Genomic DNA, 21311 nt, shown 5'->3' on the forward strand with positions numbered 1-21311 from the left:
AGTTAAGTTTATTGGAACATTTCATTCCGAAAATTGACCTTTTTTTAGCTTCACATCCTGAAGAAGGTCATGCATTTTTTTTTTACCAATTAGTGTCACATATATTGTTGAATATATTTACTTGCCAATTATCACCAATTATTCTAGAGAAAGGATTCAAAGGGTTGTTGAAGATTATATTCATGTTATTGCTAACAAGTATCCTTATGGAATAGAAGCAATGGGGCTGATCATTTCTTGGTTTCTTGCCATGATTGGGTAAATTTTTTCCTTTCCTCTACTCCACTACTTTTGGTCTCACATATTTATTATCAGTGCACTCAGCGGTCACATCGTTGGGTGGAAAATATATATATATATATATATATATTTATTTATTTATTTTTAAAGGTGATTTATCACCCCCTTTTCCAAATCTCTGTGTAATGTTTTAGTTAGGGGATCGGAGTTGAAGTAAGCATGCACGCAAAAAAAAAAAAAAAAAAAAAAAAAAAAAAAAAAAAAGAACAAGAAGAAGATCAAATTACCTAGTACTACTTTTTTTTCTATGTTGAATTTGAACCCTGATCTCCAAGATTTGCAGTACACTCATTTAATTGACTATTTGTTTTTACTATTTTTTTTAAACCCCTACCCCCAGGAGCTCCCTCCTTGCTCCCTTGGTGACTCGAACTCGCAACCTTCGGGTTGAAAGTGGAGGGCGCTTATCATCTGAGCAACCCTCTCTTGTCATTTAATTGACTATTAGGTCTTATCCTTGGGTGCAAAATGTTTTGCATTTTTTGAAAAATTAAAAGTGATTTATCATCCTTTTTTCCAAATCTAAACGTGTTGTTTCAATAATTAGTTTGAGCATAAACAGAGGTGGAGCTACCCTTGCCCGAGTAGCGTCAATTGAAACCCCATTCCCATGGAATTTCCAACAGATATTAGTTGGAATATTTACAATGGATTTTCTATCGGAAATCCCATATTTCCGATGAAGACGTTTGTTGGAAATTCCTGTATATTTAGTAGTGATTGCATGCTGTAATTGATTTACTTGAGAGGTCAATTCAGGCACCAGATATTTCCGCTAGAAATCCAGAGCTCTTCAAGAACTTCATCAGAGTGTTTGTTGATATTCTTTTTTAAAAAATGAATTATATAGTAACCTAAAAAATAAGGCAAATTACATTCCATAACATGTAATATACTACACACTAACAATGTTATACAAGTTAAATCCAGCACAAATACATGTTTTCTCCATAAGAAGAGAGAAGTACTGCTAGCATTATAGTAGCAGCATTAGCTTATATAAACAGTAAAACTAACTAAATTAATGGAATGAAATGTTCCAATAAACTTAACCGATGAAAGTCATATGGGTTTCTATAAATAGATCCATTTGGAATGAACCTCTCTTCTTTATCCGATGCATAATTTTTCGAACGAATAGCTTTCCAAATTGCTGCTCTTGCTCGGGCTAAATCTTCTTCAACTTTTTGTAAACTGCTCTTCTGTTAAATTCATTCAAAAACGGTGTTAAAAAAACAGAAATATAAATGTTTGAAGATTGTTGATATACACTAAATAAAAAATAGGAAGTAGCTACAAAATTCATTGCTAATCTATCGCTAAATAGCTAGTAACTAACATGATGTTTTGATAATCAGTGGCTGATGATCATTGTTAAATATTATTTGCGACGAATTTTTTGTTGTTTAACGATAGAAGTTGTTCGTCATTAATTTCTATTTTTTGTAGTATATTTTTCATTGTGTGATAACTTTTTCTTCTTCTCAGTCATTATTATGTGAATTAAGTATTACAAAATCTAATGAATTAAACTTAAAGTAAAGTAACAAAGAAAAGACTTTATAAGGTAAATGTTCGATTTAACATCCAAAATTAATTAAATACACTTCAACAAAATCTAAGAAATGATCAAATTCGAAAATCATTTATAGTTTGATTCTATAAAAAATTCAAGTTTTATTTTGTAATGTAGTTAGATAATTTAGTTCTATATTCATAACATGGTAAACCATAATCATATATCAACAAGTCAAGAACAAGCTAAAGAAAAAATAAAAGTACCATAGCATGAGTACCAAGATTTTGTTCTTTGTTGTTGTTTAATGGAGGGGTTTTTGAGAAAGAAAGAAAAAGTGATGGAATTATCACTTTGATAATTCAAAAGTGAAGAATAGTTGAAGAAGATCATAAGAAATGAAAAAGGGGAAACAATGAGGTTCCACAGCTTGAATAATAAGCACACATTGCTAACTTCTTTAGTTAATTCACTATGCTTTGAGTGATGAATATTATGAAGATGAAAGCAAATGATACTACTCTATATATAGTCTAATACATTTGCTTAAATAATATGTCTCTTATTACCTTTCTTTACTTTTATTTTAATTTTTTTAGATTAATTTCTATATTTACACAATGTAATTTCTTTTAAACTACTTGGAATCCTAAAGGTAACTACAGGTACCGTCAATAAAATGAAAAGTTGAAAATACTTAGTAACGTGGAAAATAAGGCATAATACAAAAATATGCCCTCAAATTTGGCCTCAGCTGGTGAGTATGCCCTCTAACTTTGGATATGCACAAGTAGGCACCTCGGCTTATATAAAATTAAACACGTATATACAAATGCTGAGATGGCATTGACGTGAGACGTAAAAATTTGAAGGCGTCTAGATGATCATTTTGTAAGTTGGAGTGTTCATAACTGACAAATGGAGACAAGCTAAGGTATCTGCTTGTGCACACCTATATATATATATATATATATATATATATATATATAGGGAAAATACATAAAAAAAACCCCAACATATACTCGGATTAATTATGACGCACCCAACCTTTGCGGGCGACTTATTACCCTCCTGACCTTATTTTTTCTGTATTTTTTTACTTTTTTGGCTGACGTGGCACCAAAAAAAATTAATAGCGAGTGAAAGTAGTAAAAATAGTTTTTATATTTTAATAAAAATTAATTTTTAAAAATTAATTTATATTTTATCCTCTCACCCACCCTCGCCCTCCCTTTCTTCCACATTTCAATTGTTAAAGCTATTAATTGCAATTAATTTTTCTCTTTCTTCTTCTTTCTCCTCAACCACCCCCGCCGCCGCTGTCGCCACACCCCGCCGCCATGATTGAACATAGCCCAGTTCGTGAAATCATGGGCAGTTCGTGCAATTTCTACATTGTTGTTAAATTCCATTCCCTATGAATTTCCATGAAATTTAACAAATGGCAAGAGGAGCGGGTTGGACAATTTCCATGAAATTTAACAAACAACAATTTCCATTGTTGTTAAATTCCAGTCCATGATTGAACATAGCCCAGAAAGGAAGAAATTGCACAGTTTGTTCTTCAAATAGCAATTTCTTCAAATGGGTTGGGGCAAGAGCAGCTGGTTAGGGGGGGGGGGGGGGGGGGGCGGCCTGAAATGAAAAAGAAGGGGGACGGGGATTTATGATGAAATTGAATGTGTGTGTTAACGGAGGAAGAGAATGGGTTGAATGTTTCTTGAAAATAATCTCTTTATGATTGATGATTAAATTGAATGTGTGTGTTAATAGAGGAAGAAAATGGGTTGAATGTGTTTGTGTGTTAAGGGAGAAAGAAAATGGGTTGAATGTGTGTGTGTGTGTTAATGGAGGAGGAAAATGAGTTGAATATGTGTGTGTTAATGGAGGAAGAAAATGGGTTGATGGATTACTTGAAATGAAGAAGAAGAAGAAGAAGAAGAAGAAGAAGAAGAAGAAGAAGAAGAAGAAGAAGAAGAAGGGTTTAGTAATGAAGAAGACAAAATTAAGGGTTTAGTAATGAAGAAGACAAAATTAATGGTTTAATGGTTAATTAGAGGTTAATTAGTGTAAATATAATTAATAAAAGAAAAATCAAATGAAAAAAAAAGAAAGGAAAAGTGGTGGTGATGTGGCTTTGATGTGGCAGTGTCGTGGCAGTGACGTGGCACCAATATGGCGGAGAGTGTGCAACACTCTCCACTGTGCAACTCGGCATCAATTTTTTTTGGTGCCACGTCAGCCAAAAATGGTACAAAAATACAGAAAAAATAAGGCCAGGGGGTAATAGGTCGCTCGCAAAGGTTGGGTACGTCATAATTAATCAGAGTATACGTTGAGGGTGTATATATATATATATATAACTCGCCAGCTGAGACCAAGTTTGAGGGCCCGTTTATGTATGATGCAAAAAATAAAGCACGTTACTACAGCTACAAGTTAAAATACATCGATTTTCTAAAATTCTGTAACACATAAGTAAATATAACTTAAATTGTTTATTAGTTTCTTTTTTCCAGTAACCATCTCAAGTCCCCAGTTGGGTTCTTGAATTTATTGAGTTTTTTAGCTTATATACAATGACAGTGTAAAAAAAAATAATCCATATTAGGAGCATTTTTTAATTTGTTAGCAAGTGCGTGCCTTACTATGGGCAGTTATCTATGATTATCTTCCAAGCAATTTTATTTATATTTTATTAGTATAAACAGTAGAAGTTAAACAACAACAACAATTACGTCTCAACCCCAAGCAAGTTGACATTTTCCTACATTAACAGGTAGAAGATAAAAAGTATTAATTATGCATTTAGTAGACAGTCTCTGGAGATGATGGAGTTAGAAGAGACTGTCGTTGGGATAAAGAGTTCCACCAAACTGGCTGCAACTAAGGTCCAGGCCAATAACATGACCCATTAACAAGTCACAAATAACTTCATCCCAAGTGCAGCAATCCCTACTCTCATTCCAAGATGTTTTTTTTTGGAAGAAGTAGAACACCCATAAGAGTGGAAGACAAGCAAAGCAAAAGCTTCACTGGGAGAGCAAAGATGATTAAGAACAACTTTGACTTAGAAACACAAAACATAGAAGTGAATAAAAGAAAAAGAGACTTGCCATTTTCTTTTATTTGTTTTTAGCAAATAACAAAACGTTTCTTACAAAATCAACTATCACAATCCTTATGTCATCCTAGTTCATAAGAGAGTTGACTTGGGTCAATATAATTAGAGACCGCACCCTTATATAAGGCACACTTCAGAAATTTCTATAGATTCTTGTAACAAATTTCCAAGATATTTAAAACTATGACTTTTTGATAGTTGGGGCTTTTAATGTTCACAAGAGAGTTGACTTGGGTCAATATAATTAGAGACCGCACCCTTGTATAAGGCAAACTTTAGAAAATTTCTTCTGATTTTTGTAACAAATTTCTCTTTTGGTGGTTGGGGCTTGTAATGTTCACAAGAGAGTTGACTTGGGTCAATATAATTAGAGACCGCACCCTTGTATAAGGCACACTTCAGAAAATTTATACAAATTCTTGTAACAAATTTACAAGATATTTAAAACTATGACCTTTTCGTAGTTAGGGCTTTTAATATTGAAAACAAAAATTAGCAACCAAAATTGAATGAAAACTTTGAAGCGTAAATAAATTCAGTATCTTTGAAAGAAATATTGTCCACATATTTAGGGGGTAAATTTCACACATTGTCACACAACTATGATTTTTTTTCCCACCAAAATCACTTAACTATATTTTTTAACACAAAAGTCACAAAACTTTTCCCTTACTAAAACAAAAGTCATATATGCCAAAAAAATCCAACTTCCAGTGGGTGATAAGATTTTACTACTATTTTATTTATTTTTAAATTTTACTATTTTATTTATTTATAGTTTAAGAGAAACAAATATAATTAAAAAAATCCAACCCGACTCAATCCAAAACTCATGTCTCACCTGTAATTATATTTTACTTTTTGTTTAAAAAAAAATAGGTCTAATAAATATAAATTCAATTAAAAAGAACCGATCTAACCCGACTCTTACTCTTTTTTAGAGTTTTGCTTTATAAGAAGCATATCATATGATGTATATCAACCATTTTTGCCAGTTACAATACTAAAAGGTTGAATAAATTTTTGAAATAAAATTATGACAAAACTTTTACTTTCGATACAAGTAGCAATAACTATTAATCCTTAAAACTCAGTTTCTTACTCCGGCCTCTAAATTCCATATTGTAAACAGAATAAGATATGCATGAACTGATTTTATATTCTTGTTCCCTAATAGAATCTTACATTAAAGTAGATATAATTTAAAGAAGGGATTTGAACAAGAATGGTTGGATCAGGTGAAATTTTGGAGTCTCTAATTGAAAACAATAATAGCATATCTTTATTTTTTTCATATGAGGGAATAATACGATTTTATACTTTACTGGAAAATATGATTGGTATAGCATATAATATGTTTCATATATAGCAAAACTCTAAACAAGAAGAAGAGTATTTTAATTTTTGCATATGAATTATGGTCGGGTCGAGTTATGGATCTGTTCTTTTAATTGAATTTGTATTTATTAGACTAATCTTTTTTAAAAGAAAGAGAAAAAGATTATTACCTGTGAGATATGAGTTTTGGATTGAGTCGGGTTGGGTTTTTTAATTAAATTTTTAATATTCATTAAACTAAAAATAAATAAAATAGTAGAAAAGTTAAAAATAAATAAAATAGTAGAAAAGTTAAAAATAAATAAAATAGTGAAACATTATCACCCATCGGAAGTTGGATTTTCCGGCATATGTAACCTTTGGGTTGTAAGGGCAAAGTTTTTTTACTTTTGTTTTAGATAACATAGATAAGTGACTTTAGTTGCCGGGGGGGGGGGGGGGGGGGGGGGGGAGTCATAGTTGTGTGGCCATATGTGAAATTTAACTCATATTTAGGGGAAAGAGACAAGTTTGTTCGGGATCGCTCAAAGACAAACACTACTGCAGAATGAAAAAGAAGACTACTAAAAAGCGTCTTATTTTTGAACAAACATTTAGTTTGGAAAAGTGATCTTTCTCCCTTTTTCTCTCTGTTTGGAAAATTTTCCTAACACCAAAAAAATCGACACGAAAGAAGAACGTATCATAGGAGATAAACTTTCCCAATAAATGACCCAAAAAGTAGCTGTAGGGATCAAAATTATCCAATAAAAAAAAGTTACCGAAGTAACTTTTGCGCACTAAATTAGTGCGCAATAGGACGAAGCTGCAAATTTAGAGTTAAGTCCTATTGTCACTAATTTAGTGAGCAATAAGGGTTGTATTTTTTTTTTCAATGTTAAAGTTTGAAATTTCACGTTTTTTCCATATTTTGACCAAAGATTAGTCATGTTTCAAAACGCCGGAATGTCAATATTTTATATAGAACCTGATATCTTTTTCTGCGAACAATAATATAGGCTCAATATATCAAGTATACGTAAACATTTGGATCATTGTTTTAGGGGTTATAATGTGCCCTGAATTAAGTTTTGTTTGTTTGGAAACTTATTATCTTTAGGTTTAAAAAAATTGTTTGAATAATGCAGTAAATTAATGCGTTATGCAAGTCCCATAATTTTTTTATCCAGTAGATTTAAGTAGTTATATAAATTGATAAGATAAAATTATCAAATAATGAGTATAGGGAGAAAAAGTAGTTTAGTTTTAAATTGATGAAACTTTAAACGATCATAACTTTGAGCTCGGACGTCCGATTTAGGCGATTTTTTTTATTTCGCGTATTTTGACGACCAATTTTTAGAAAAACATTCTTTTTCCAAGCCAATTTGATTTTTTTTCCCAAATTGGTGCACAATTTTCATTCATCTTTGGTAAAAATCTAGTGATAAAAAATATATTTGAAGATGGTAATCTAGTGGTAGTGATGTTTTGAATGTCAATTTCAAGGCTCGAAATTCAATTTATGAAAATAAGTTAGATAAAAATAAAAAGTGTCTACATTGTTGCTTTAACCAACTTGGCTTGGTGGTTTAACCATCTCTTTTTTATGCCAACTACCTAGGATCAAACCTAGGTGGGAGCTGAGAAAACAACTTGGGTGCATGATGCATGGTTTAAGTAAAAATTAGTTTAAGTAAAAATTAAGGATACTTTTTGTGTATCTATTTTTAATAATAAATATCATTTTACTTTTTGTTATCTTATCATATATAACTAACTCGCGTGACATCCTAAACTAATTATAAATAAAACACTTAAACCTAAAGATAACAAGTTTCCAAACAAACAAAACTTACTTTGAGACACTTTATAACTCCTAAAACGACGATTCAAATGTTTACATATATTTAATGTATTGAGTCTATATTGTTGTTCGCAGAAAAAGATATCAGGTTTTATATAAAATAATGATATTCTGGCATTTTGAAACATGACTAATCTTTGGTCAAGTATGAAAAAAAAAAACGTAAAATTTCAAAACTTTAAAATTGAAAAAAATATATATATACAACCCCTATTGTGCACTTAGTGCACAATAGGACTTAACTCTAAATTTGCATTTTGGTCTTATTGCGCACTAATTTAGTGCGCAAAGGTTACTTTAGTAACTTTTTTTATTGGGTTATTTTGATCCCTACAACTACTTTTTGAGTCATTTAAGTTGCGGACTCATGATAAGAGGGTGCAAGACTCAAAGCAAAGCATTTAGAAACAGATGAGCGACATTCTGGAGCTTTTAAAAAAGGTAGTCCATCGCTGATTTTTACCAAAAATTCTATAATTTCATATGCAACCTCGCTAATTAAGGACAAGATGTTTTTAAAAGATACTCCCTCCATTCACTTTTACTTGTCCACTATTTCTTTTATAGATTTTCATTTTTACTTGTCAATTTTCACATATCAAGGTAAGACAATTTTTTTTTCTTATTTTACCCTTAACATTTATTACTCATTTCAAATCATTTTCCCAACTCTAATACAATTATACACCATTTAATAAGGGTATTGTGGTAAAATATCTATCTTAATCATTATTTCTTAAACAGCGTGAAAAGTCAAAACGTGATAAGTAAAAGTGAACGGAGGGAGTATATCAATCTATTGATTGAATGACTTGTTTTATGTATATCTTCTTTCGAAAAGGGTATAACCTGAGAGCATAATAAATGTTTGGTAATTGACAGAGTAAAAAGTTACTAAGGACACGTGGCTACAAAAAGTCCTCAAATTTTAGCTATGTGTGGCTGACAGACCAACAGACAGTTTATAATTCTTCTAATTTGTACCGTCCGATCTCAGATGCTAGAATGGCAAAAAAAAAAAAAAAAAACTGGTCTCTAATTGATCACTGAGGATATGTGGGGTTTTAAAGGTGGTCCTTAAAATTCTTGCAAGGTCCAAACTACCCTTCGTGAGGACAACAAAAACGCTTCTTTTTGGTTGAAAAGAAAAAAATAAACATTTAGAGCTAACTTTTCCAATTAGTATGAACCATATACTTCAACGTCAGTGGCCCAAACCTGACCGAGTCAAAGTAAACTGTATTGTTCATCAATCACTGTGAACAGAATTTCGAAGAAATTCCACATTCTGTTTACTACTACTATATATATCATGGTGTATGAAGAAATTACTCAAAATTCTTTACTACTTTAGAGATAAAATTAGTCTTCAAGCATGGCAGATTTCTTAGTGATTTTGAGGTTATATGTTGTGCTTCATGTGCTTCTTCATGCACATGCCTGTTGGGAAGAAGAAAAAATTGCTCTCTTGAAACTCAAAGATGCATTCAACTACCCAAATGGGACTGCTCTTTCGTATTGGGGCGGCGAAGAAAGAGATTGTTGTAAGTGGAAAAGGGTTGGTTGCAGTGAATTGACGAAGCATGTGATAAAACTTTCACTCAATAATACCCAAGATGAGTGGGGGGCCAACAACTACGGTTTCTTCCTGGAATCCTCTTTATTTCATCCCTTTGAGGAGCTGCGTGAGTTAAGATTGGATGGAAACTACATTGAAGGTGAAATTACTCTTCCTTCTTCTAATTATTTTGCAAGCGGATTCATAGTAGCTTATATAGATAATAAGATATGAGTATATTCATATGGTGCAATTAATTAAGGTCAAACTAGTAAAGTTTTTCTGTAAATTGAAGACATGGATTCTTCAAGTTTGCTGAAATAAATTGGGATAAGACGCTATTACCCTCAAACTATACCCAAAGTTGCTACGACACACTTATTTTTTCCTGAGTGTTATTACTCACCTAAACTTATTTAAAACGAAATAATTACCCCTTAAACATTGGTGCTACTCTTATATGAGAGAGTGACATACACTCTCCTTGCCACATGTGTATTTATTTATTTTAATTTTTTTCCCAGCTTATGTGTCAATTTTTTTAAAAAATAAAAAACTGAATTTTCTTTCAGAAAAAAATGATTTTAAAACCCCGTTTTTTAAAAAAAATTGATATTTTTTTTTAAAAAACAAAACTGAAAACATGGATTAAAAAACCAAATTTTCTTTAAAAACAATTATTGTTAAAAACCCGTTTTTTTTAAAACAATTGAAATTTTGATTTAAAAAAAAACAAAACTGAAAACATGGATTAAAAAACTAATTTTTCTTAAAAAATAAGTGATTTTTAAAACCCGTTTTTTAAGAAAAAAATTGAAAATTTGATTTTATTTTTAAAAACAAAACTTAAAACATGAAATATGGAAAAAGGATCTGTTATAAATATGGAAAACTTAATTATTTTTTTAAAATGTCTTAAAAAATATTGATTTTCATGATTTCATTTTCTTAGGACACTTTTATTTTTCCAATAAAATCCGGAAAAATTGTTTTTTCTTATCAAAATGTGAAAAAACTGGATTTTTATAAAATTTTGGAAAAATTAATTATTTTTTAAAATGTGGAAACTCCTTTTTTTAAAACTAAATTTGGAAAACTAGATTTATTTTTATATTTTAAGAAAATACATATTTTTTAAGAAAATACATATTTTTTAAGAAAAGAATTAAGTAAATCACATCATTCCGGAAAGAAAAAAACGAGAGAAGTAACGAAACCAATTCTCTAGTTAAGAAGCTTAACAAAATAACGTCTTCTTGTCATTCTATATTTAGGAATATTTTGAAGAAGCTAACAACTAATCTTATTATGCCCTTCTTGTGATCTTATCCATACAAGTCCCACTGACCAAGTGATGTTGCCCAAATCCTCTAAATCAAAGTATACACTCTTGTCACTGGACTACAAGTTCCAAAAAGAAAAGCACACTGATAATTTAAAGCCTCTATACTAAAAGACCAAGATTTATGACTTATCTGACAAAAATAAATTAACATGCAGTAATAATAATAAAAAATGAGTATTCAAATTCTTTATATAAATAAAAAATAGTGAATCACATTATCATTACAATTGTACTCGATGAATAGCCATCTTTTGAAAACGATCAATGATTGCTTCATTAGGTACACTTTCAAAAACTTCATTCTTTATGTAACAATCTAAAAGTAATAATTTATTGGTTGATTTCTTTTTAGTTGATTTTGTAATTTTGTTTTCTGAAAAAGAAAAAAGAAGAAAGCAAACGTGGGTTGTGAGTTTTCTGAGTAAAGAAGCAAAATTGAATTTTAAAAAATTGTCTAGCAGGGATCGATCCCGCGCACGCCTGGACGAAACACTCTTCAGGTGTCCCCTCTTAGCCATCAAACCATGCGGACTTTTAGTTGTGCGTTCCAAGCACAAAATAAGTATCCTCTACTAAAAGGTCTAATCAAACATTATCTTCCTTTTTTAGCTATAACTTAAGGATAGATCTGCATTCATGAAAGAGCATCCTGCTAACTGTTCTAGTATCTTGATGCTTTGCTAACTTTTTACCTGAAAAAAAAAAAGACTCAAAATTTTACATATGAATATGCAATTTCCTTGATTGATTTTATACAGGCTTTAATGGAGTGCTGAGATTAAAACAATTACAAATGTTGGATCTGAGTTTCAACGCGCTCACGAAAATTCCATCCGTCTGTGGCATGGCGTCTTTGAAGTTTTTGAACTTTAGAGGCAACAATCTGAAAAATTGGTCCTCATTCCAAGGTAACGAAGCCTTCTCCCTGGGGAAAATTGATAGAGCCTTCGGCAGTTGTATTATTACACTTAATGACTTGTTTGTTCACAGAGTTGACAACTTTGAGGGGCCTGGAGATGCTTGACTTGAGTTATAATCTGATTGCTGGTGAGGTACCTCCATCTCTTGGGGCCATGACATCTTTAAAGGGCTTATCATTTAGTCACAATCAATTAAGTGGCTCTTTCCTGGAGGAAGGTGTGCTCTCATTGCTCTAGATACTCAATTTAATTTACATTATCCGTATATATGAGCTCTTAGATGATTTCCAATGGTTAGATATTTAACTAATGACAGATGTTTCTTTTAAGATTGATATATATACTAGTATCTGGTGTATCCCATGCTAATCAATACAAACACATTAAAATTGTATGAGTAATATTAGAATAGTGTGACTTATATATTGAATTTAAAGGAGGAAAATGCAAGGTCAAAATGGTGAATGGTGAGTCTATTAAACTATTAATATTTATTATTATTGGAGAAAATAATAGTATTGAAAATATGATATCCTTAAAAGATAATATTTCTTACTTATTAAGATTATTAATTGTATTTTTTTTAAGTACTTGGACAAAGATTGCAATATATAAACAATTTATAGGGTTTATATACTAAAAGTATTAATTTAAACGCATATTTCTATTTTATTTTTACTTTGCAAAGAAAAAAAAATATAAGGGTTAAAATTAATGAGATTTTTGATGTATTTAGACAATTACATGAACATAGTATGATATAAGTTTCTGACTAAATTGCCTGACTGAATTATATACCATCATTTTTCTTTAGTCTTCTTTCTTCTTAACGCATAAAAATGCTTGTATTGATTGAGAAGAGTATAGAAAAAAAATATAAAAAACTAAATGTTAAACATGAAGTTTTTGAATTAAGGATTTATAGGTTTAACCAAAAAAAGAGTAAAAGCCAAGCCCAGTAAAAAGAAAATTTTAAAACATCAAGTAAATACACAGATAAGGATCCGGAGAAGTAAAACTCTTTTACACCATTAGATAAAACTGTCTAACTTTTTATTTTTTCAAAATTTAATCTCAGAGGTGATGATGTTATGAACTTGAAAAGGATAATAAGCAATATAGCTTAACTCTTCACACTTTGTAGTGATCTACAAAAAATAATATTTTTTATTAGTAAAAATTATGAATAGTTGGGGTACGATAATTGAGACTTTTAGATGAGCCATGAATATACACAGAAACTTGATAAAATTATGAATTGAAGTCAAGCTCCTAAAGAAAATTACCAAACAATCTTACGACACATGAGCAAAGGAATAAAAAAATTCTAACCACAAATGGGAAAGAAGCACAGAAAGTACAATCATACATGTGTATCTTGCTTTCTCACAGTGGTATACGAAAGCTATAAAACTTTCTTAAATTTATTTGGTCATAAATGAGAGTATTCAGGGACCATTAGTGAGGAATATGAAAAGAATTATAAATGGATGCTTTTGTTAACACATGAAACGGTGGGATAATGAATAAGAAGAGGGACAATTCATATTCAGTGGCTATTAGTTATAGTTTTGCTGCTTGTAAATATTGAATCAATGCTATTATTATATGAAACGTTTTGGAGCAATAGTTATTAGACTTTAATAAAATATAAAATATTGAAAGATTAATCAATAGAAGATTTTTTTTTTAGTTAAGGGTAAAAATGTCACTGATCAACTTGTGATGGGCTTTTTTTGTAATTCAACTTTTGGCTTAATGTCTTCCCACTTTTAGTATAGTATTATTATGATGATATGATATGCACATCATAAGTTGCATTAGTTATTCATTAAAAAAAAAAAAAAACATGTGTGGTTAGAGGTGAAAATGGAGAGGTACGAAGAGGGGAAGTAAAACTAAGGGAAACCCATTGCCTTGTTTGTCAATTTCTCCTAGGGCAGGGCGTGTTAAAGTAGATTTGTCAATTGCTTAATAGTCATGCAGTTAGGACTTCTTCAATTTATTTGTCTTCACTCTTAAAATGGAGTGAGATTGGTAAACAACAAGAGTTATCCTTGCTATCCAAATAGGCTAAACTATTACTTGTCATGTCTAGAAATTTAATTCCCCCCTCCCTCCCTAGCCTATGTATTTTATGAAAAAAGATTTTGTTGCTCTCATTTTTGTGGTCAATGACCATGCAATTGTTCGTCTTTCAGGTTTATGTAATTTGAAAAACCTCCAAGAGTTGGATATTAGCCGAAACAGCTTCAACGAATCTATTCCTCCATGTATCAGCAATTTAACATCCCTTCGTCTCCTCAAACTTTCTGAAAATAACCTTTCGGGAACCATTCCTTCTGATCTCCTTAGGCTCAAGTCCCTCGAATACCTTTCTCTTTTTCTGAACCATTTTGAAGGGTCCATCTCATTGAGTTTATTTGCTAACAACTCCAATCTTGAGGTTCTTGAACTTGATAGCCTTAACAACGAGTTGCATGTACACACAGAAAATACACCCTGGAAACCTCTATTTCAGCTAAAAGTCCTACGACTATCAAACTGCAATCTCAATGAGCAAAGTAGATCTATTCCGAGCTTTCTTTTGACCCAGCATGATTTAAGAGTTGTTGACCTCAGTTACAATTCCATGGTTGGAAAGCTTCCCACTTGGTTACTAAAAAACAACACAAGATTGAAGTTCCTTAATCTCGCACATAACTCATTCACAGGTCAATTTGTGTTACCTGTTGATTCTAAAAATCTTGATTTGTCTTGGCTTGATGTGTCTAAGAATGATTTTCAAGGAACGCTTCCAGCATCCATTGGCCATATTCTCCCAAATTTGCGGTATTTGAACATGTCTAGGAACTCAGTTCAAGGTAACATTCCTCATTCAATCGGCAACATGAGTAAGTTAATGTTACTGGATCTATCGAACAACAATTTCACTGGAGAATTACCTGAACGCTTGGTTATGGGCTGTAACCGATTACTTACACTGAAGCTTTCACATAATAATCTGCAAGGCCAGTTATTTCCCAAAAAATGGAACCTCACATCGCTCTTCTTTTTGAATTTAGATAGTAATTTCTTTTCAGGGCAGTTGTTACCTGGACTTCTTACAAGCTCCAACTTGCAAGTGTTAAATCTAAGCAATAACTTGATCTCGGGAAAATTACCTGATTGGATAGGGGAATTTTCTTTCCTTGTATTCCTCGGTGCGTCCAGAAACTTTTTCAAAGGTCCTATACCAGTGGGATTTTGCAAACTTGTTAAACTGACAGTATTAGACCTTTCATGGAATAGTCTTTCTGATAAAATACCTCCTTGTTTCAATTTATCATCACTAAGATATTTAAGCCTTCACAAAAATGAACTGTCAGGACCTTTGCCAGGAGCTCTTTATAGATCATCTTCCCTTGTGACACTGGATATTGGGGATAATAAACTATCAGGGGAAATTCCAAAGTGGATCAACCTACTCCCAAATTTGAGGTTTCTTTTATTAAATAGAAACAATTTTGTAGGTTCAATTCCTTTTCAGCTATGTCAGCTTCACAACATCCGCATACTGGATCTTTCTTTCAATAACATTTCTGGTCTAATACCTTCATGTTTGAATGATATACCATTTGGTCATCGAAAAGAACATGATCAAACATTTGAAAATATGGTATTTGAGTTGGGCCTTGGTAGACCCTTGAACTACGAATATGAAAGCATACTTCGTATAGACCAATCTGGTATGGATCTATTTCACTCATCACATGTGGTAGAAATAGAATTTATCTCAAAGAGTAGGCCTCATTCATACAAAGGAAGCATCTTGGATTTCATGTCGGGGATCGATTTTTCTAGGAATGGATTAACAGGTCCAATTCCTTCTGAACCTGGGTTCCTAAGTGATATTCATACTTTAAATTTATCACATAATCAACTGAATGGATCCATTCCAAGGACATTTTCCAACATGAAGCAAATAGAAAGCTTGGACTTATCCAACAACAAGTTGAGTGGTGGAATTCCCCCGGATTTGGTTCAGTTAAACTTTCTATCGGAGTTCTCAGTGGCAAACAACAATTTATCAGGACGTGCACCAGATAGGAAGGCTCAGTTTGCAACATTTGATGCTAGCAGCTATGAAGGCAATCCTTTTCTTTGTGGATTACCTCTCCAGGAAAATTGCCGAAGGTGCACAGGCACAGTTTCAGATCTGAATCCAGGAGATCCAGGAGAAACTGATGATCTGTTCGAAGATTCCTTTTTCGATACTTTTGTTCCATCATGCGTTGTGGCATTCCTGGGAGTTGCTGCATTTATCTACTTCGACTCCACTTGCAGAATGATTTTTCAGTTTATTGAAGAAAAATTCTTATCTTCCAGATAAATTTGCCTAGTTATTTATTGTACATGATGAAATAAGTAACTGAGTGTGTTCAAGATTGTAGTAAGAAAAACATACTACCTTTTAAGCGATACTTTTGAAATTTCAGCAGTATCTTCAGGGACCTATGTGTTTACTTCTATGGATGCATGGGTGAAAATGTTATAAAGCTCCTTTTAAATCTTTCATAATATCTATAATTAAAAGGTGAGAATATGCATTGTAGAACAATGACAAGCAACAAGAGTTGTAAGTATACTGTTTAATTTTTATATCCTCCTTTTTTAGTTATGACTGTAAGAATCTGCATGATTTCCCGTTCAAATTAATCTGCTATCAAGCAAGCAACCTGAATCAAGTTTCATGGCATTTAAACGTGCAGATTTTGCTATCATAAACTTGTGTAGTAGTAGGGATTGATCCTTTTGTTCATGAAATGTTTTCTTTTCCGGACCAAGTTCAGCAGAAAAACATTTATTCAGTTGAAGCTATTAGATTCTTGTTATTGGTGTGTCCAAACCAATCTTAGTGCCTGAATCTGAATGTCCTTAAGTAAAGGAGCTGAAGTTAGCTGAATCTTAGTGAAGACAGTTGACATTCCCGGGTAAAAATTAACAAGTAGAGATAATCTGGATATGACATGTATTCTTGAAGGATCAGATAAGAGTGTGGGAACATTTTTGGAGGATTAAGCAACATAGCTTCCACCGTATTGTCCTGTTTCTTCAGTGCCCATGCATACGTCGCTGAAGTTCTTACAATGGTATGTCCATTGTTTATATCATATTGCTTTTACCTACATCGTTCACAGTGTGCAGAATATTTTTCTTGTGTGGTTTTAGCGTTTTCTCATATTGTGCACAAAACGGGATATTTTTTGTTTATACTTACCAGGTGTGCTTTCTCATATTGGTGCTTGCAACTGATTTGATTTATATATGCATATGTTAATGAGTGAAGGAATATATGAATTCATTTTTCACCAATATTGCAAATTTTGTTTCCAGATGTTTATCTAGCACCTTGAGTTGCTTCTGAAAGCTTGCGTGCCCCATCACGTCTCTTACCATCCATACAATGAGATAACAACTCATGCTTGCTTATCTGTGAGTCTTCGTTTGAATTGATAAATTGCATTTCTAGTTTCTATGATGGATTTTGTTGAATCTTTAACCAGCTTTCATTTTGCAGACTAACATATTTCTCCATTTTTTTTGCCTAGTTGTCATTTTTCGTTCTTCATGTTTATCAATTTTTTGTCAAATCCAATATTGTGTTTTGTACTTGGGAACAAATAATCTTTCTTCGATGTATAACATATAGTTTTGAGGGTGATAATTTTTTGTTTTCAAGAACCCACCCAAATTTTCCTCTTGAAAAGCGTTTCCTTGGAAGAGCATACCTAGAAAAACAAATATATTTGTCCAAAATAAGGTAAATACATTTTGTTTCTTCAGTGCCATATAAATCCAGCTGAAGATATTATAATGGTACCTAGCTTTTTCCAATATTGCTTTTATCTCACCCACAGCCTGCAGAAACTGTTCTCTTGTGTGGTTTTAGCATTTTCTTAACATTTCAGAGGGCGGAATTCTTTAGTTATATTTACCATTGATTGTTTGGGAGTGAGACGTAGTTATTGCGTGTGTATTTACCAGTTGATTTGCGACTTATATGAAAGATTGGCTTCTCTAGATGCTAGTAGCATTGACTAATGGACAGTTTGATCTTTCAATAGTAAGATCAAACTATCCACTGATTCGATTTATGTGTTCATGTTTCATAATGTTGCAAAACTAGTTTCAGATGATTTTCTAGCATTTTGAGTCGTCGTTAAAATATTTCCTGCTCAATCATGTCTCTTATTGTTCATATAAGGAGATAACAACTCATGCTCGCTTATCTTTGACTCTTCTTTGGAGTAGACACTTGACAAATAGCATTTCTAGTTTTTATTTTGGGTTTTTTGTATCTTGAACCATATTTCATTGTGCAGATTGTAGCTATACATATAATTGCTTCAAGGATTCTCAGAGAATTTCATAGGAGCTAAGTAGCTGCTTCTCTAATGATGAAGGTTCAATTTGTTGTAGTACCTGTGGAATTACTTCTTGTTGTTTGGATGCTGTAAGATATTTCTACTCTTCTATGTCTTTGCTTTGTTTTTCCTTTTTTTGTTCTATGTATTCATCAATTTTTCATCAAATTTAATTAGGATACTTTGTACCTAGGTGCGAATTATCTAATCTTCGATGTAACTTACCATTTAGAGCGTGATATTGTATCATAAACACATAGCATTTGAGGCTTCGCAATGTGAGATCTAGGCTTTTATTTCCCCTTTTTACACTGCACTTCATGTAGAACATTAACATGTTTCCACTTATTTTTCACCCGACTCAAACCTTCAATATACGGTTTGGTTGTGGAGGTGCTCGACCATTATAGCAAAATTCTACCGTCACAAAATGAGGTTAAGCCGTTAAGGAACTATTCACTCTGTTTCATTTTATGTGACACTCCTTGTATGTTCCAAAAAAAATAATATCTTTCTATATGTAGAAATAACTCTAACATTAAACTTTCTATTTTTACCTTAATGAGGAAATTTATAGCTATACAAAATGTCTATGGCTTTTTTAAGGGATTTTTACACTCTATGCTAATTAGGGAAAAATAATACCATTAGCCCATATTTATCTTTTTGCCTGAGCTAGCCCCCCACATCAAACTGCCAGATGCTATTCGTTGTTGTGTATGTGATTCCGTATGCCACATCAAACGTAATATGCCATTTTAGTTGCTTCTTTATTTTTTCAATTTTCTCTTCTTTTTTTAACTTCTTTTTTGTCATTTTGAAACAATATTATGCACATTACGTTTTTGTTTCTAATTTTGACTGCAATTATACTGCTATCCGTAGCTTCTATTTGCTGTTTTTCCTCGGGGGTTCAATGCAATCCCGTTCATCTAGAAATTACAATATGCAAATATAGAAAAAGTTTGTATAACAATGTAAAAGTGTGTATACGTTTATACAGTGTAGAAGTGTGTATAAACACATGTTATACATTATGTATAAACCCCTCTTATGTATAAACACCTCTTATACGAGTTTGTATAATATTGTATACTAGTGTAAAAGTGTGTATAAACACCTCTTATACATTATTATACACTTTTATACAAGGTTGATACATTATCTACAATAGGTGTATAAAGTTGAATATTCAAGTCGAGCCATGACATGTTGGGCTGTAGGTTTGTAATTTAAAATATGGGCTATGAATATGTAATTTTGACCCATAAATTGTTTATAAGTGAAATTTTCCCCTTTTTTTAAATCACAAGTTTCAAAAGTTTTTTTTTTTTCTTAAACTCTGTGCTCAGGCCAGTGGCGTACGCATGATTTTTCGTAAACGGTGTCAACATTTAAAGTGGGGAGAACAAATGAACAAATTGAAGGGAATAATGAGTAATTTTTTCCAGTTAAGGTTTTAAGTTTGGCTTGGTATATAATTCACCTTAAACTTCATTTCAAAATATTTAATATTGGTTGGGTTTTTTGGCTTAAAGTGTAGAGCAGGGATTCTATCCCTGGGCGTACAGTAGAGTAATGAGGCGCCTAACCAGCAAGCCAAATAGCCTTTTGATTAAGCAGAGTCATTTGTAATATAGTTACACTATTCTGTTCTTTTTCCAGATTATAGATTTAAAATATTAATTAAAATTTTCGACGAAGCCGTGTCGGATGTCACCCTAGCCATAAGGTGCGTCAGCTCCTGTGCTCAGTCAAACAGCGTAACACAAAATGAGACCATGGGAATAATAAACAGTGGAAATGGCAAGTGGGGTAGAGTACAGTGGAAATGGCAAGTGAGGTAGAGTTCTGATACTTTCTGCACATTTCAGAAACTATTAATCAGCAAAAGGAACAAGGTAAGTTTCTAGTCTCTCTTTTGTAGGGTAATATGTGGAAGAGAAACAGAGGAAACATAGGGTATAAAGATATTGCAACTACATTATTCGCTCTCTAATAGTTTAAAGCTTGATAGAAGTTGATGAAATGAATTATGTAAATCAAGTTATTTGAGATATTGCAACTAAATTATTCACTCTCTAATAGTTTAAAGCTTGATAGAACTTGATGAAATGAATTCTGTAAAATCAAGTTATTTGATAAAAAAAAATTGATTAACTCTTATTTGGTTCTCTTTGAATGTGTATTAATTAATGCAAGACCTCGTTAAAAGGACCTTTTTCGTCTTCTATTCTCTCTCTTCATCATGATTTCGGGAGTGCTTTTGTGTTAAATCTTATATGTAACTATGGAAAGTGTAACAAGTATAGATAAACATAGAGCTAGATATACATTTCAATTCTCACTCTATCATTTCAGAATCAACAACAACAACAACAACACACCCAGTATAATCCTACTGGGCGGGGCCATAACGTCTAATTTATGCATCACCAAGCTTATCCCTTGCTTTTGGTGTACATGTTGAAACTAATAAACTTGTGCGAAAAATGCAACAAGTTTCTATATATATATATATATATATATATATATATATATATATATATATATATATATATATATATATATATATATATATATATGTATATGTATATACACACACGCGTCTAACTTATGCATCACCAAGCTTATCCCTTGCTTTTGGTGTACATGTTGAAACTAATATACTAGTGCAAAAAATGCAACAAGTTAAGTAAATATATATATATATATATATATATATATATATATATATATACACTCGTCTAACTTATGCATCACCAAGCTTATCCCTTGCTTTTGGTGTACATGTTGAAACTAATATACTAGTGCGAAAAATGCAACAAGTATATATATATATATAAGCATTTTCTTTTTCATGAAAAAAAGGGTATAATAAATTTAAACAAATTTTTCCAACCGCGCGAAGCGCTGGCTCATTGACTAATATATATATATATTTCAAAACTCACTCT

At 31.8% G+C, this 21311-nt stretch overlaps 1 protein-coding gene across 2 annotated transcripts; it reads left to right on the forward strand.

Moving 5' to 3' along the window:
* The first annotated feature begins 9289 nt into the window (after window positions 1-9289).
* Window positions 9290-18663, forward strand: LOC132636961 (receptor-like protein 15). Of its 2 annotated transcripts, XM_060354076.1 has the most exons (6): window positions 9290-9842; window positions 11786-11935; window positions 12018-12164; window positions 14149-17079; window positions 17324-17422; window positions 18313-18663. In XM_060354076.1, the coding sequence occupies exons 1-4, from the start codon at window positions 9500-9502 to the stop codon at window positions 16317-16319; spliced, it is 2811 nt and encodes a 936-aa protein (XP_060210059.1). In that variant the 5' UTR covers window positions 9290-9499; the 3' UTR covers window positions 16320-17079; window positions 17324-17422; window positions 18313-18663. The 2 variants fall into 2 exon arrangements, with proteins under 2 accessions (XP_060210059.1, XP_060210060.1); XM_060354077.1 differs by lacking the exon at window positions 17324-17422.
* The last annotated feature ends 2648 nt before the right edge of the window (window positions 18664-21311 follow it).

Source organism: Lycium barbarum, chromosome 4 (assembly GCF_019175385.1).
Source record: "Lycium barbarum isolate Lr01 chromosome 4, ASM1917538v2, whole genome shotgun sequence".
Lineage (NCBI taxonomy): Eukaryota > Viridiplantae > Streptophyta > Magnoliopsida > Solanales > Solanaceae > Lycium > Lycium barbarum.